Source organism: Fundulus heteroclitus, chromosome 8 (genome assembly GCF_011125445.2).
Source record: "Fundulus heteroclitus isolate FHET01 chromosome 8, MU-UCD_Fhet_4.1, whole genome shotgun sequence".
Classification (NCBI taxonomy): domain Eukaryota; kingdom Metazoa; phylum Chordata; class Actinopteri; order Cyprinodontiformes; family Fundulidae; genus Fundulus; species Fundulus heteroclitus.
In genome coordinates, this window is record NC_046368.1 from 13,082,260 (window position 1) to 13,097,322 (window position 15,063).

The 15,063-nt window shown below is 42.4% G+C and overlaps 1 protein-coding gene across 1 annotated transcript in view; it reads left to right on the forward strand.

Annotated features, from left to right (window-relative positions):
• LOC105930955 (ras-GEF domain-containing family member 1B-B) overlaps positions 1-15,063 on the forward strand; it is a 17,972-nt gene continuing 2,909 nt past the window's right edge. The window contains exons 1-8 of the mRNA XM_036140127.1: positions 1-208; positions 8,633-9,157; positions 9,287-9,409; positions 9,706-9,843; positions 10,826-11,041; positions 11,358-11,432; positions 14,189-14,281; positions 14,938-15,040. Of these exons, the coding sequence (XP_035996020.1) occupies positions 8,639-9,157; positions 9,287-9,409; positions 9,706-9,843; positions 10,826-11,041; positions 11,358-11,432; positions 14,189-14,281; positions 14,938-15,040 (1,267 nt within the window). The 5' untranslated portion in view covers positions 1-208; positions 8,633-8,638. The remainder of the gene's footprint in view (positions 209-8,632; positions 9,158-9,286; positions 9,410-9,705; positions 9,844-10,825; positions 11,042-11,357; positions 11,433-14,188; positions 14,282-14,937; positions 15,041-15,063) is intronic.

The window sequence follows — 15,063 nt, forward strand, 5'->3', positions numbered from 1 at the left end:
CCTGCTGGTTTAAATAATTGACTCAAAAAATCAGGAGCGGAGAGTGAGACACACAATGGAGAGGAGTGCCGCACGGACACGTTGCTGCTAGACTAATCGCGATAGTGAGAAAGACTAGATAGCGCAAATAGTCTGTTTTTCTTTTTTTTGTTTTGCATTTCGACGAGTTTACGCGCTTTTATTCGGACTCTTAGCGCCACAGCAAGAGGTAAGTTTTTTTTTTTTTTTTTGCTAGAGTGTTGTACTGCTGTACCTACCGCGTTATAGCGTTTTTACTTTAATACAATTAGATCTGCATTAGTAGAAAATGTACTTTTTGAAGTGTTATTTACTTTTTAAATAAAATTAAGTTTCACCAAAGGGCATAATATATATAAAAAAACAAAACAAAACAAAAAAAAACAGCGTGAGTTAAAAATGTTTCGCACAGTTTTCATTCTCTTTGCAATAAAAACAATAAAAAAATAAAAAATGGGATCATCTCCCGATGATAAAGTCCATTTTCTCCCCTGTGGAGCCGCTGCATTTGTTGTTGTTATTGTTTACCGCCCATGCGTGTTCAGAATTAGGCTGGCAGTCAGACAGAAGCAAACATTACTCACCCAGCACCTGTGGTCGCACAGCATGGGTTCTCCACAGTCAGCTTTTAGCTTTTTTCTCTCTGTTTTACTGTTATGACTCAGTAAAGAAGCTCCTAATGTGGAGCGGGCTTGTGTGTGGTCTGCTCTGTGAGAGAGAAACTTGCAGATTGCGAGTGTGTATGTATCTCCAGGGGAATAATAATGGAAAAAAATGTGTGTGAAGCTTCATGTTTAGCCAGATTATCTTTGAAAAAACAGAATAAATAAAAAAAAGAAAAAGCTTTACTCCCTCTTTCAGTGTGCCAGCTTCAAGCATCTTCCAGTTTCGCTCCAGCCAGCCTAACATTATTTATTGGTGCTACTGAGGCAAACGGGAGTCCCATCAGATTAGAAAACAATTATATCATTCAGGGCTGGGTAATATAAAAAAATATCTAGATAACATGAGACTATATGCTCTATGTTGCGTTATAATTACACTATTATGCTGTCATGCATGACTGTGGGACATTTTGGATAAAGCTTTGATTCAGAGATGCCTTTTTATAATTACTTTATGAAAAGAAATCCGTATCGAGATAAATATTATATATCGGCATTCAGCCTAAAAGTACAGAGATCTTATTTTTGGCCCATGATACCCAGTCATTATATCATTGCTGTCTCATCTCTCAAAGTCACAATCTTTCATGTAATAATTTCTGAAGTTAGTTAGCTAAACTTGACATACTGACTAATCCAGTTATATTAATAGTATGCATAGCATGTATCTCATTTCAATGTAAAGACGTAAGCAAAACATCTAGAATGAAAACCCAGTACATAGTAGTCGTCTTCCAGCGCTTATTGCGTTTCAGCTTTTTTTTTTGTGTGCGCAGAAACAAGTGGGGGAGGGTCTGGGCTGTGTTTGCGCTCCCTACTGTAGAGAAACCCCTGGTTATTTCAGCAGTTTCCCTGGCATCTCATCGAAAGAAGCAGTAGGAATTGTGTGTTGGAAATTTTCAACAGGTTTCAATCCGCAAACTTCTGGAAAAGTACGGCATTCGAATGCATTGTTTTTCCAAGTCTGAAACTGAATCGTTCCCAAACCCTGTTTTTTTTATATCAGCATCTTAAAGACAAAAGAAAAGATCTTCCTGACAAAATAAAGGTCTTTTTTTTTTTTTTTTTTTTTTTACATCAATTTATATTTAAATGCTTTCTTCTGTTTTTGATTTACCGCGTCGCAACTTAACTTCTTTTCCGTCGCATTTCATACCTTCGGCTTTTGAGCTGGTTTTGGAAATCCAAAAAGCAACGGAAAGGATCTTGGTTCATGGTTTTTAGCTGACATACAACCAGATAAGTGTTAAACCATTTCAATGTCCAGAATGTTGCAGCAATTGCGGAGACGTTTGAAGCTGACAAACTACGGAATTGTTTTACTGTGATGTTTTTTTTTTTTTCCTCCTTAGGAGCCCTGAATCAGGTTTATAGACAAGATAGAATGTGAGAGAGCTTAGATCCCAGCAGCCGAGGAGATAAAGTGTCTTTATCCTTTTCTGGCTCTGGGTTAATGCTGTACTAGCCTACCAGATGATCTGAACAGCAGGTGTGTTTGTGATACAAACCTGAGAGCATGCATTAGGAGCCCACAAGGTAATCCATGCTTGAATGCGCTGCAGGATAACCTGCTTATCAGCAAATCTGGTTTGGGCTCTGGTTCTTTTATCAGATTGGTGTAGTGGTCACCGGCTCTGACAGAAGTGGCTGTGGGGGCCCCTCCTTCTGACCCGACGCACTTCCTCAAGCGTTTGTTTGGGCTCTGGGCTGTTTCCTCGTTATTTTCGTAGAGTTACTTCGCCCATTACATGGATGACGCGTGAAAGCTGGATGATGAATTGGCTGTGAGCCTTAGCGGGGCTGTTAAAGCAGTGTTAAGTTAAAAAAACAAAAAAAACAACAACCCTCAAACACACAAATGCGTAGGTGGAAGTAAGTGGTTGTTTCTGCGTTTCAGCTGAGCACCACGCAAAAATAAACCCGTCTCTGTGAAGCTCTTTTGATGTTCTATCTTTTAGACTCACTAACGTAAAGCATATTGCGTCATCGTTAAAAGTGCACCGAACAACCTTTTACTGGTCAATACCAATGTTTTGTTTTTGTTTTTTTAGGAGTCAGCTGTTAATTCTGAATGGATTAGTTGCTTTAATTCAATAAACACATTTACCAAAACAGGGGAAATGTTAATCCACCCATTCATTCGATTGTTTTTACAGTCAGTGGGTTTACTTTAATAAGGTTACTTATTAAAGGCCTTGTGTCTTGAACTTTTGTAATTAGACTCTAAAAGTAGCCTTAAATACCTGACTTGGACAATTTAGAAATAAAAAGTTTCAATCTCAACATTAAACCTGTTTATCAAACAAAAAAAATCGGCCGATTTTGACTTCTGGTTGATTGTTTAGCGCATCAGTTGTTAGAATGAGATCAAAACCTTGGAAAGATTTCTACTGATTTTAATGTTTTTAACCAGATTTAACAGGTTTGTGTTCTGTGCAAGACCAAAAGCAGGAATAACAGGCAAAACCTGCTTCACTCTTAAATGTGTTTTGACCTCTGAACTCTTCTGTTGACCCTGATTTGGTTGATACATTACTTAACAGTTTAGCAGCACAGATTTATGTGGCTTGTGTTGCTCTTAGATGACGATGAAAAAAATAAAGATGGCTTAAATTTTTTATTTTTGGTTTTGTATTTTCTACTCAAAATCAGTAGCTTAGCCCCATTTACCAGATTTACTAGCTTTATATAGATCACATTAAAACAATATGAATTTGTCTGTGCTTGATAGCTTAAATATTTTGGTGGTACCAAAAGCATATCAATGAAAACTAACAAATAATCCAGCGAATAGTGTCAGCGTTTTAAAAAAGGAGGAGTAATAGTAAAAGTTAGACCTGATTTTCGGGTTAGTTTGTGGTAATTATAGGTAGCATTACCAGCGTACAAATTTTCAGTTCTGACAAAATGAATTACAAATGAGGCTCTCGTCTTTCTCCAGTGTTTTTATAATGTCAAATGTCGTCACTAATGAGATAGAAGAGAAACTCTTAGTTTCCTTCAGTTTTACGGATACATGTACAGTACCTGTAAAACTTTATTTTGCAGCATTGCATGAAAAATCCTGCATGTGATACAAACCCAGGTTGATCTTTAGCCTTGTTTATTCACACAAGGCTGACTTAGGAATGTCCTTCAGTCTAGAATGCGGTCCTTCCTCACACCCCATACCTGCTGTGTCTTATTAGTGTCAAAGTACATCAGGTGCAGAGTACAGCAGAGAGATAGCGCTCTACGTTGACCTGTTTCCAATCTGACAAACTGTTTTACAGCTACTCTTATCAGATGCACACTGTTCCTTCAATCCCAGAAACTTCCCAAGTGTTTGCGGCGTGTCAACCTTTGCTACATAGAGGGCAGAGGTTTCTGTCGAACTAATTAAACTGCATTCTGCTTTCAGATAAACTTGGTTACAGAGCGTCCAGCCTTTATACGGCTTCACAAGTGGTTGAAAGCCTAGAGAATGTTTCTTACTTTGATTTGATCGGAAGTCTTGCACAAACAGTTTTTGTTTTTGGTCAGCGTGTACGGTGAAAAAGCTTAGCTCGGAATGCCCGAGGTAGCCGCAGACTGCCTGCATGCTATTTTTCATGAGTGCAATGTTTTGCTGTCGGTCAGTGCTGTGTGTGCATAAATGCAAAAACCTCAACGTCTGTTTTGCACAACTTCTGGAGTTGCTGCTGTCTGTCCTTGAGGTTCATGAAACGCCTAAGTCAACATGTCGGTTTGGAGACACTCCTATGGAAGAGCACACCAGGGCAATTCTTCCGCACCTATACATTAAGAGTAGATTAGGAGTTTTTAACTGAGGCCCTGTGAACACGGGCAAAGCTTTTCTGCCTTTTGGTTAAAGCAGAAAAGTTTTGTTGCGTTCTCTACAGTTTGTGTACACCACAACTGTGCACGTTTCCTTTGACGACGGCACAATTTGAAAATGGCTTCCCGGGTTGACGGCCTCAAAAACAACCTGGCCTCCGTTGTCGTGTGTACACAGGAAAAAATGGAACCTGCCTGTATGGGTAAGACCTGGCAAAAGTGTCGTATGATCAGTAGAGATAAATGTGCATGTGCACAATTTATCAGATGCCGACCAGTTTAAAAACCACGGTGGTGATTTGATAACTCAAAGTCACCTGAATCAATCGTTGAACCTCCGTCTCCATATAAGCATCTGAGTCTCTGCTGTTCTAAAAGTTTTAGTGGCGGTCCCTTTTTTAAGCAGGGAGTGTTTGTACGCATAAACACGTTGTGGTGTCGCAAAGAACATACTGCCCACTAGTGGCATGGCTGAGAAATTACAGTTTTTTTGCATTCCTCCTAGTGTGTTGTACACATCAAGATATAACATTGTCATTGTCGTGTCAACAGACACGGAAAAACAATCCTGTTTTTAATGGATCGTTGTCGTGTGCACCGGGCCTCACACTGAGGTTTGACTGATCGAAAAAAAAGTGATCCCAGGCTTGACTCATGTAGAGCCAGGGTGGCAGTAGAGTGTGTTAAAGCTGCTGGGTGTCCTGTGTGCTCTGATCTCTTCTGATCTCCTCCTGGGGGTCTTTGTGTTTTTGTTAATGCCATGACATGAGAGATAATACCTCTTTTGTTATAAAACCCCCACCAGCCCGTTGGTCTTTGCAATTCACCATGGATGTTTTGAAACCACACTGACTGTGCACACCCTAAAGATGGTGCACCAGAATAAAAAGGTACTCATAAAACAAAAAGTAATAGAAATAACTAAACCGGGGGGTGGGCAGGATTTGTTATTTAAAATTAATTAAAAATACCAAATAGGATGCAAATCGTTTTAGTTCTGTATAGAGAGGTTAATTGAGAAATTAGCTTTTGACCAGATGTAGCAGATTTTTAGCTTTACCGGACCAGATTGGTGATTGGGTGGTTGGAAACTCTGAATTCCTGTCTGTTTCCTGTCAGTAAATGTTTCCAGGTCCAAATAACAACAATGCTCTCTGGTAGGAATACATTTACCAAGAGAAAAAGAATCAGTATCAGTGAGGGAACTATATACTCTCTATCTGATGTTGACACGGCTAGTGCTCATTCAGGCTACGAAAGAGAGCAAGAATTCCAGCAGATAACAGGAAGGCTGAACGAAGAAAAGCCAAGTTGTTGTTTTTTTTTATAGTTTTGGCTTTCGTCCTCTGTGCAGTGGAACACGCTGGATTGAAACAATGTTGCCAGCGTTTTTGAAATCTCCAAGCTCTGCAGTTTTAGTAATGCTAGCCAAGCTAACTACGCTAACAGCTAAGATGCTAGGACAGTTGAAAATGTCAATCGTTTTGTCAACTTTTGGGAGGTTACAGTTTTTTATTGTTGTTCTTACATCTTATATTGTGAGAATAAAGAGAAATCTGAATTGTTTTAAACCAGTATTGGCAGATCGAAGGTTTACAAAAAAAATGTCATCGGATTTTTCCCACAAACCTTCGATTGGTGCATGTCCAGTACTGACGAAAGGCATTTCTGCCTTCCCCACATCAAACCAAGTCATAAGACTGCACTTTCAACGTTTGCAAGCGAGCGAATGCAAACAATCCCCTTTAATATGAAACTATTTTCCCAATGCCATTTTTAATCTGTCCACAGGGAATCCAACCTATGATTTAGAAAGAGTGCAATTTCAGCACCGCAGAGTGGAAGCCACAGCAACCAAAAAGGGGGTCAACTATGCAGGAAGTGGGTCTGGAAAGATCACCGCTGGTTTCGGGTTCCGAGACGTGTTTCCCCTTTGCTTTCTCTGAAAACATAAACACAGAGAGGGTAGACAGAGAAAAATATCACCCGTTGGGCTCTTATCTCGACGTGAACGCCTTTGACTTTGTTTTTAATGCAAAAAGCGCTGTGATCTTTAAACCGACTCAGAAGGTGAACAGCAGGCTGAGATCACAGCGTTTTAGAGTTGGACTGGCCTACTCAGGCAGGACGCCAGAAGCTGTGGTATCCTTGTGGATGTGTGGATGTGTGTGTGTCTGCATGTTTGCGTTGCTCCACTCAACTTATGTGTGTACGGGGAGTCTGGATTATACTGGCATTGGGGCAAGGCGCCACGGTGGATGAGGGTGTGTGTGAGAGTGTGTAAGATGTTGGCCGAGGCAGACACTCCACTGTTGGCGCTGTCATGGACAAACACAACTCTGCTGGATTCCTGCGGGGTTTTTTATTTTTATTTTTCTGGCACACGCGTGTGTATCTGCCACTGTTTGAGACATAACTTACATACATGTGATTCATGGACATACGACAGTAGCAGGATAAAGATGGCTCCAGAGCCAAAAGCACGTTCCGGTGGCGATCTGGGATCAGCCTACCAACCTCAGATCCAATTACCTTAACCATTAAGACAAAAAAATAAATAAATCATTGCTGATGCTGACTTGAGAGATCATCCATTTGTTGCGCTGCACTGCTGCCAACGAGTCAACTTCAAGAATGTGTTGAAAGATACAGTAAAACAGGGTGGAGCAGAAATGTGGAGCAGAAATGTCTTAAAAGCCCAATTTCTGAAATTCCCAGCAAATAGAGTAGTTGGAGGAACTCTTCCACAAAGCTGCATCAATAGACGGTTGATAGGGCTAAAAAATAAACAGAGGACGACTAAAATTATGCGATTAAGTGTGATTATCATCACAGACACTTGCTAAGCTCTCGGCTCTGAGAGACGCAGCGAGATACTTTCACAATGGCTGAATGCAGTTTAAACATCAAGCACATTCCCAGGGAATGAGGTGGACTGGGATAGTAGCAGCAGGAAATCTGCAGCCGGGGCTGTAGAAATTAGCTTTGTCTGCGTGTTGACTGAAGGATAGTCAGTCGACAACAAAAGTAATACATTAAATACAGCTGGATTAAATGGTGTGATGAGAACGTGGTATTATAACTTTGGTTTGCTGCAATTAAGCTAGTATTAAACCTAAAAGAAAACACAGTTTAACGCGTCAGCTTTTAGGTTTTGAGGAAATGGTTGGCCATTAAAAAAAAAAGAAATAGATGGTTTTTAAAAAAAAGAAAGGATTTTGCTCAGTTCAACAGCTCTTATGTTAGCGATCAAAATGTCTTGCAAAAATTGTGTTTTGACATATCCTCCACCCTTTCACCCACAAACGTTATACTCTCATTGAAAGAAAAAATAGGGCGAGCTCTTTACACGTTTTCACAATACATGCTTAGTTAGTTCCCCTTTTTTGCTCGCGCATTTTCAACATAGCATGAAGAGTGTGAGCATAACAAGTGTTTTTTTTTATTTTTTTAAGCCAACACACCTCTATGGTTCTAACACAGAGTCTAAACACATCTGGGGCAGCTAATGCCAGGGTGAAATGTATTTATCACCTTTACTTTAATTCAGTTACATTTATTTATAGGCCTACAGAGTCTGATTCGAATCAAGACGGAAAATTCCAGTTAAATTCAACCCTGTCGTCCGTTTCAGATCCTGTCAAACACAATCAGATTCAATCCTGATCCTCATACTGTTCATAAGAATTTGGTTGAGCCTTAAATGCTAACTGATTTTAAAGTAGTCTGTCTGAAGAAGGCTCACAAATTTAAAGAGAGATGTTGTCCTTCAACAATGAATGGGTAGATCAACATTTCCCCAGTTTTGGTAAATGTGTTTGTTGAATTAAAGCAAGTAATCCATTTAGAATTAACAGCTGGCTCCTAAAACAAAAACCAAAACATTTGTATTGACCAGTAAAAGGTTGTTTCGGTGCACTTTTAACGATGACGCAATATGCTTTACGTTAGTGAGTCTTGAAAGTGGAAAAGAACCACTGCTTTTATAACTTCTTTCAGGCCCAGCATAAGTGGACACTGCTGTTTACAACCAGCGTCGCAACGGACAGAAAGCATTGTTTTATTTTTTTCTCTCAGTTGTTAATCTCGCCTCTAAAATCTTCATATTTGTGTCTCTTCTTCTCCTCTGAAAGGCTACCATGCCGCCCACGACCCCTTACGCGGGAAAGTTCAACTCCTGCCCTTCGTACAGCAACAATAACCACGTTCAGCCTTCCAGCCCGTACCACGGCGGCTCCGGCCCCAAACCGTCCAGAGACAACGTCTACAACGGCGCCTACTCGCCGACCGAAAACCCTTACGACGTGCCGCAGCCTCACTGCGCGTACCGGACCACCTCCGTGTCCTCCGGCAGCACCAAGGAGCACCACTACGGCAGCAGCTATGCGATCTCGGAGAACCCGTACTCCTCGCCGCAGCCCCACAGTCCTCGCCAGCACAGCACTTCCTGCCCGGGCCGAGCGTACCGCCACACCAGCAGCAGCTGCAGCAGCGAGCACTCGTGCCGCACCAACGGCGCCGCCGCGAAAGCCCGGCTCTACGGCCACGGCGTCGCCACCAGCTACGGGGAGATGTGTTACCACGACAACAGCTTGGTTTCAGCTTCCCTCGAGGCGCTCATCCAGCACCTGGTTCCCACCGTGGATTATTACCCCGATGTATGTAGCCGTTCTATTTTTTTTTTTTGTTTTAAGGATGATGCGATAAATGATTTGCAGTAGCTATAAAACATCCTGTTTTCCTAAACTTTTTTTTTTTAAAGCCTGTTTTGTCTCTTTGCTCTTTAGAGGTCGTACGTGTTCACCTTCCTGCTGAGTTCGCGCCTCTTCCTGCACCCGTACGAGCTCATGACCAGGGTTTGTCACCTGTGCGTGGAGCAGCAGCGGTCCGGAGACGCCCTGCTGGATAAGGTGGGCGGACCTCCGCACGCACACAAAAAGGCTCAGGCGTGCAGGTGTATTTATTTCGCACGCCGTCACTCTCGCTCGGGCCCACACAGTTTCACTCCCACCAACAAACACAGGACTGTAAAAAAAAGAAAAAAAAAAGAAGCCATCACGCTGAAGTAGCTGCAGGGATTTGAGCCGAATTCAGACACCAGAGCGACAGCCCCCGGCTGCCTTTATTTGCAAAGTCATATTCACACACAACAGCTTTTTAAATTCTCTCACGACGTCATCGGATTCCCTCTGTGCTCTCCCTTCAGATCCGATTTCGTGAGGTGGCGCCCAAGCTGGTCCAGCTGCTGACGGAGTGGACGGAAACCTTCCCGTATGACTTCAGAGACGACCGGATGATGCGCTGCCTGAAGGACATGACGCTCCACGTGGCCCGAGGGGACGAGGTAAGAAGAGGAACTTTTGAAGCGACAGCTAGACGGGGGTAACCTGACCCTAGCCAGATGTATGTCGCTCCGCCTAGCTTCACTCACATCCATCTGGGACATCTCCACAGGAATTGCCTTTACTGAAGGCTGGGCCTTATCAAAAATCCTTGCATATGATTGGATAAGCCACTTGTCTGTCATCTTTATCAACGTGCTATTTCAACCACTCATACCGAAGCTAACCTGTGACGCTGTGAGAGCGACGCAGGAAAAAACAAAACTTTTTTTTTTTTTTAATGTGTTTGCGGCTCTAGTGGCACGCGTTTTATTGACAGTGAGCTGACAGGAAGGGGGGGGGGGAAGACAGGCGGCAAAGCGCTGCGGGTCGGAGTCGATCCCGGGCCGACCGCGTCGAGGACTAAAGGCCTCCTAATATGGTTTGCGCTAACCGCTCCGCCATGTGCGCGCCCCGGAAAACAAAACTTGCCAAATCCGGTCGGGAGAAGGGCGAAAACATCGTTTCCACCAACAAAAGCCTTCAGAGCCGTTCTCTGATGTTCCTTAAATGAAACAATATTAGGTAGATTGGACAACACGGAAGAAATAGCAGCATCAATGTTAACGCTTGCTTCCTCGATGCGAGCCGCCATTGTTGTCTGAATCAAAACGGTCGCTTCTCCACTACGTCACATCTATGAAACTCCAGCCCTGCATCCTGATTGGCTGGACAATAAAATTGGTTGAAGAAATCACTCTCTATGGGCGATGTCCCAGATGGATGAGTGAAGATAGGCGGAGCTAAGCGGAACGAAATTCATCTGGCTAGGATCAGGTTAAGACAGCAGTCTTGCAGTCTGGAAATAAGATCCATCCGTCCATCTGTCTGAACTGTTTCATTACACATTTTACTCTGTATCCTAATGTCTAAAGATCCATCCTAGAAGTCCCTGGCCATTTGATGAGCTCATACGTGCCTCTGTGTGTTTGCGTGTGCCTCCAGTATTCGTGGCGGGCCATGCAGCAGATGACCCAGCGTCTCATCAAGCGCCTGTCGGCCCTCGGGCAGTACGAGGAGGCCGTGGCCGCGCTCAACGCCGCGGCGCAGGAGCGGCCGGCTTCCCTGAAGACTAAACAGGCTTCAGCTCAAAGGGCCGACATACTGAGCGTGTGCGACGACCCTTTCGTCCTCGCTCAGCAGCTGACGCACATTGAATTGGTAAGAGGTGGGATGATTTAATGTTAGGATTGAAAAAAAGACTCAGATCGTTTTTCACTAGTTCTGTCCGAGCTTTGTGGGTTGTAAATAAAGGAGTTTGGTCCAGGCAAAACGTTTTTTAACATGACAAATTAAGGTTTTTGGGTTGACATCTAGATAAAACACGTTTCTTTATTGTCTTTATTATATAAAACAGAGATTCCGGTGGTGTAGGAGTTGGAATGCATATATTAACTTTCAAAAGGCTCACATGGATTTGTTTTACTGTTACCGTTGTCCTGCCTCTGACTTTCCTCTGCCTGATGTCTGCCTTCAGGACAGACTGAGCTTCATCGGTCCTGAGGAGTTCATCCAGTCCTTCGCCATGAAGGATCCTCTGGAAAACCACAAGGTAAAGCTGAGTGGAAACATTTTGTGTGATTGAACGGCCCAGCATAGTTGTTCTTTGTGAAAGGAAGGGGGGGGGGGGGGAAACCTAGATGTCAAGTTGTTTACAGCAATACGATAAGATAAGGCGCTGAAAGAGAAAGGGAAGACATTAAGAAGTAGACTGGGGCCAGGGGTTGAACGCCGGATCTTTGTACATGGTGCAGCTGCTCCATTTTTTCCACAGATGAAAATAATGTAAGTCAGTTTTCAAGTATTGCCACATATTCCCAGTCGCATTTAGGTCTGGACTTTGACTGCTCCATGCGAACACCTGACTATGCCTTTGTCTAAGCCATTTTACCTCTGGTTTATGCTCATATAGTCTTTGTCTTGATGGAAAGTCAACCTTGGTCCTAATGTCAGTTGCGGCCTTCAGAACTGCCGTGTAATAAACTCCAACCATCTCCCAATCCGCCCCTGGCCAGTTTCACTGTTCCTGCCGAGAAAAATGCATTCCCACATCACAATGCTGCCACCACCATGTTTAACGATGGAAATGGTTTGTCCGGTTCTTGGCCAGAAATCTACATTTCGGTCGGATCGGAGGACCCTCTTACACATATTTACAGCGTCCAAAGCTTGTGAAAAGATTTAAAAGGGATCTTTGGTGACTTTTTTTTCTCGCCACTTTCCCATAAAAGCCGAAATTTGTGGAGATCAGATTCTCCCAACTGAGCTGTAGATGTCTGCCTCTCCTCTAGGGTTAACTTGGGCCTCTGTAGATGCCTATAGATTGTGTCATCCTCTCTCCATTTTTTTCTAGATGGAAGCCATGTGTCGTCTTCCTTTCCGTCTGCAGCAACAGATCTCTACTTTGGGGAAAAGCTAGATAAAATTTGCAGTTGTAATTATGATAAAATGTATGAAAGGTTGAGTATAATTATTTTTTGCAAGATACTGTGCTTTTGCATTGGCATGAGATCTGGTTTGTTTCTGACCAAATATTTCGCGCAAGTGCGATTTCTAGTGCAGTCCTGTTAGGTTTTCACACATTTTATTCTAAACGCAGCTCAGAGCAGCTTGGATAGTATTTTCTTTTAACTTTCAGCAGGAGACAATTGGGGTTTCCCAAAAAAAACTATATGCGTATCTTACTGTTTGTCTATATAAAGACAACTCGAGAATAAAGCAAAACGGCCTGTTTATAATTATCAACATCAAAGTTCTGACCCAGAAGAACCACACATTGTTGTTATTTTTAAGTCGTCTGATATTATTTTTGATTTGAATCGTTTTTCTGGGCCTGCTTTGAGTGTTGCGGTCGGCTCCGGTTTGAGTTAATTTGCGACGGGAGCCACATGAAAGAGTCTTGTGGTAGATAGAGGGAGACTTGTTCAGCTTTCTGTAGTATATTTATCTCGGCTCTTGAAAACGTCTGAAACAACAATGAGAGCCTCGCCGCATATGTCTCAGTGCATCCGAGAGAAGGTTCTTTTTCCACCACGAGAGATCCTAGAAATCAGCTGAAGGGTCGCTCTCAGTCGGCGTTTGCCGCTGCTGTGCTCCCACCTGCTCTGCTGCAGTTATATAAGAGCCACTTTGTGGAAAAGAGCAGCTGAGTCACTGAAAAAGGGGTCCTGAGGTGTAGAGAGGGGGGAGTTTGGAGTGGAGTGGGATGCCGGTGTTGCGTAAGCTTTTAGTAGAGCCGTAAACCTCTGGGATTGCATCATCGCGGCCGGGTCCGGTTTATTTATACGGAGCTTTTATAATGTTTATTTATGTAAGAGGAGCTTTGGAAAGCAGGTTTGCCACATTAGAAACCACGTGTTTTATGGGAAACCAAGGGACCCGAAAACCATGTGTGGACAATAAGGGACGCGTCGGAGTGTGACGGCAAACAGGTTGCATTGGTCAAGAGCTATTAAGAAAGAACATTATGGAAGAGCAATAGCCTGCTTTGTCACATTTATGAGCAAAACTACTGGGAAACAAGGAGATGATGCTCAATAGATTGATTCTGTGTGCGGGTTTAGTTGAGGACTGTTTATTAAGGAGCAAGTATTCTCACTTTTACTACCTTCTCACAGCAGTTATATTAATTTTAATGCCCCGAATTTGAAAAATGTGTAAAGAAAATCATGAAAGTAACAAATTGAGCTTAAAACTTTTATGAAATCAGTCGAAAGATGCCAAAGACTGATGGTATTATGTACAAAACCCCAAACACAAGGACTCCCGTTTCTTCCAACAATCCCACCCAAGCAGATGGAGGTGGTTGTAAAACAGCAGTGAATGGAAGCAGCTAAAAATCTCACTTTTCTACCCATTATCAGTCTGTGTTTTAGAGTTTAGCTGCTTTGTAGCTGTTATTCTGAGGACACCATTGCCTCTTTTCCATTAGTACCTAATCTATTCAGGTTGGGATGGGTTGGGTCGGTCCAACACGGTTCTGTCACACCCTATAAACTGTTTACAATTTAGTTATCTTACTGTCATCCAAACAGTCACGTGCTTTGAAAAACATTAGAAAGACTGGTTGTGATTTATTAATGTTTAATATAAGATAAAATGTCAAATCTTTACCTGTAACAGAACACAACTATTAAAAAGATTTAATCATTTTACTAGTATGTCTTTGTGTCTATACAGACGTTACTTTAGCCTCCTTCCTCTAAGAATCCTTCAGGAAGAGTTTCTTTCTAGGCTCTTTTTTTAAATGTTTGCAAACCAGGCGTTGTGTTCATGGTGTCTTTCTCTTCATCCATTCCTCCTTTTCAGGGTTTCTTCCGAAAACGTAAAACAAGCAACCTGGAGGCCTACGTCAACTGGTTCAACAGGCTCAGCTACCTAGTGGCCACGGAGATCTGTATGGTACGTGGCCATTTGCTTCATTTTAATGTTGACAGACAAAATAGTAGCTAAAAAAGACCCCAAGAATGACCAAAATGTTATTTTGGGGTACTCCTTACCAGCTTAAACTTGCGTTCTGGAGACTCCCTGAACTTCGTGTCCGTTGGGTCTTAGCCATGCCAGAAAACCTCTTTATGACCCATACTCAGCGTTCTGAGTTAAAAAGGTTCTTGTTTTAAATTTTCCAATATCTGGCGCTATTGATTGGCCTCTCAGTGCAGTGTTGTCATTCTGTACACTCCAACCATGATGTTTCCACGTCTGTGTTTGACTTTGGGGACGTGTATTTATCGTCCTGTGGACTGCATGCACATAGTGAGTTGCATTAATGGACTGATTCATTGAACAATCTGTGTGTGAAAGAGGGACAACACATTTTTGTTTTTCTTTACTTGACTGACACGAGTCATTCAGTTTTTTTTTTCTGAAGTTTTTTTTTTTACCTTTAAAACTTTAAGATCCATTATCTAATCTAACGCCACATCATCATCAGACCTTAAATTGTTGCCTGACAAAAACTAAATTACACGTAAACCTTTTTACATGGAGATTAACCTTTTTTTCTACATATTTAGCAACATGTTTTTAGTCTTTTTCTTTCTTTTTTCTTATATAAGCCCACAAAGAAGAAACACAGAGCGCGCATCATAGAGTTCTTCATCGACGTGGCTCAGGAGTGTTTCAACATCGGCAACTTTAACTCCCTCATGGCCATCATCAGTGAGTACCTGATCCGTTTTTTT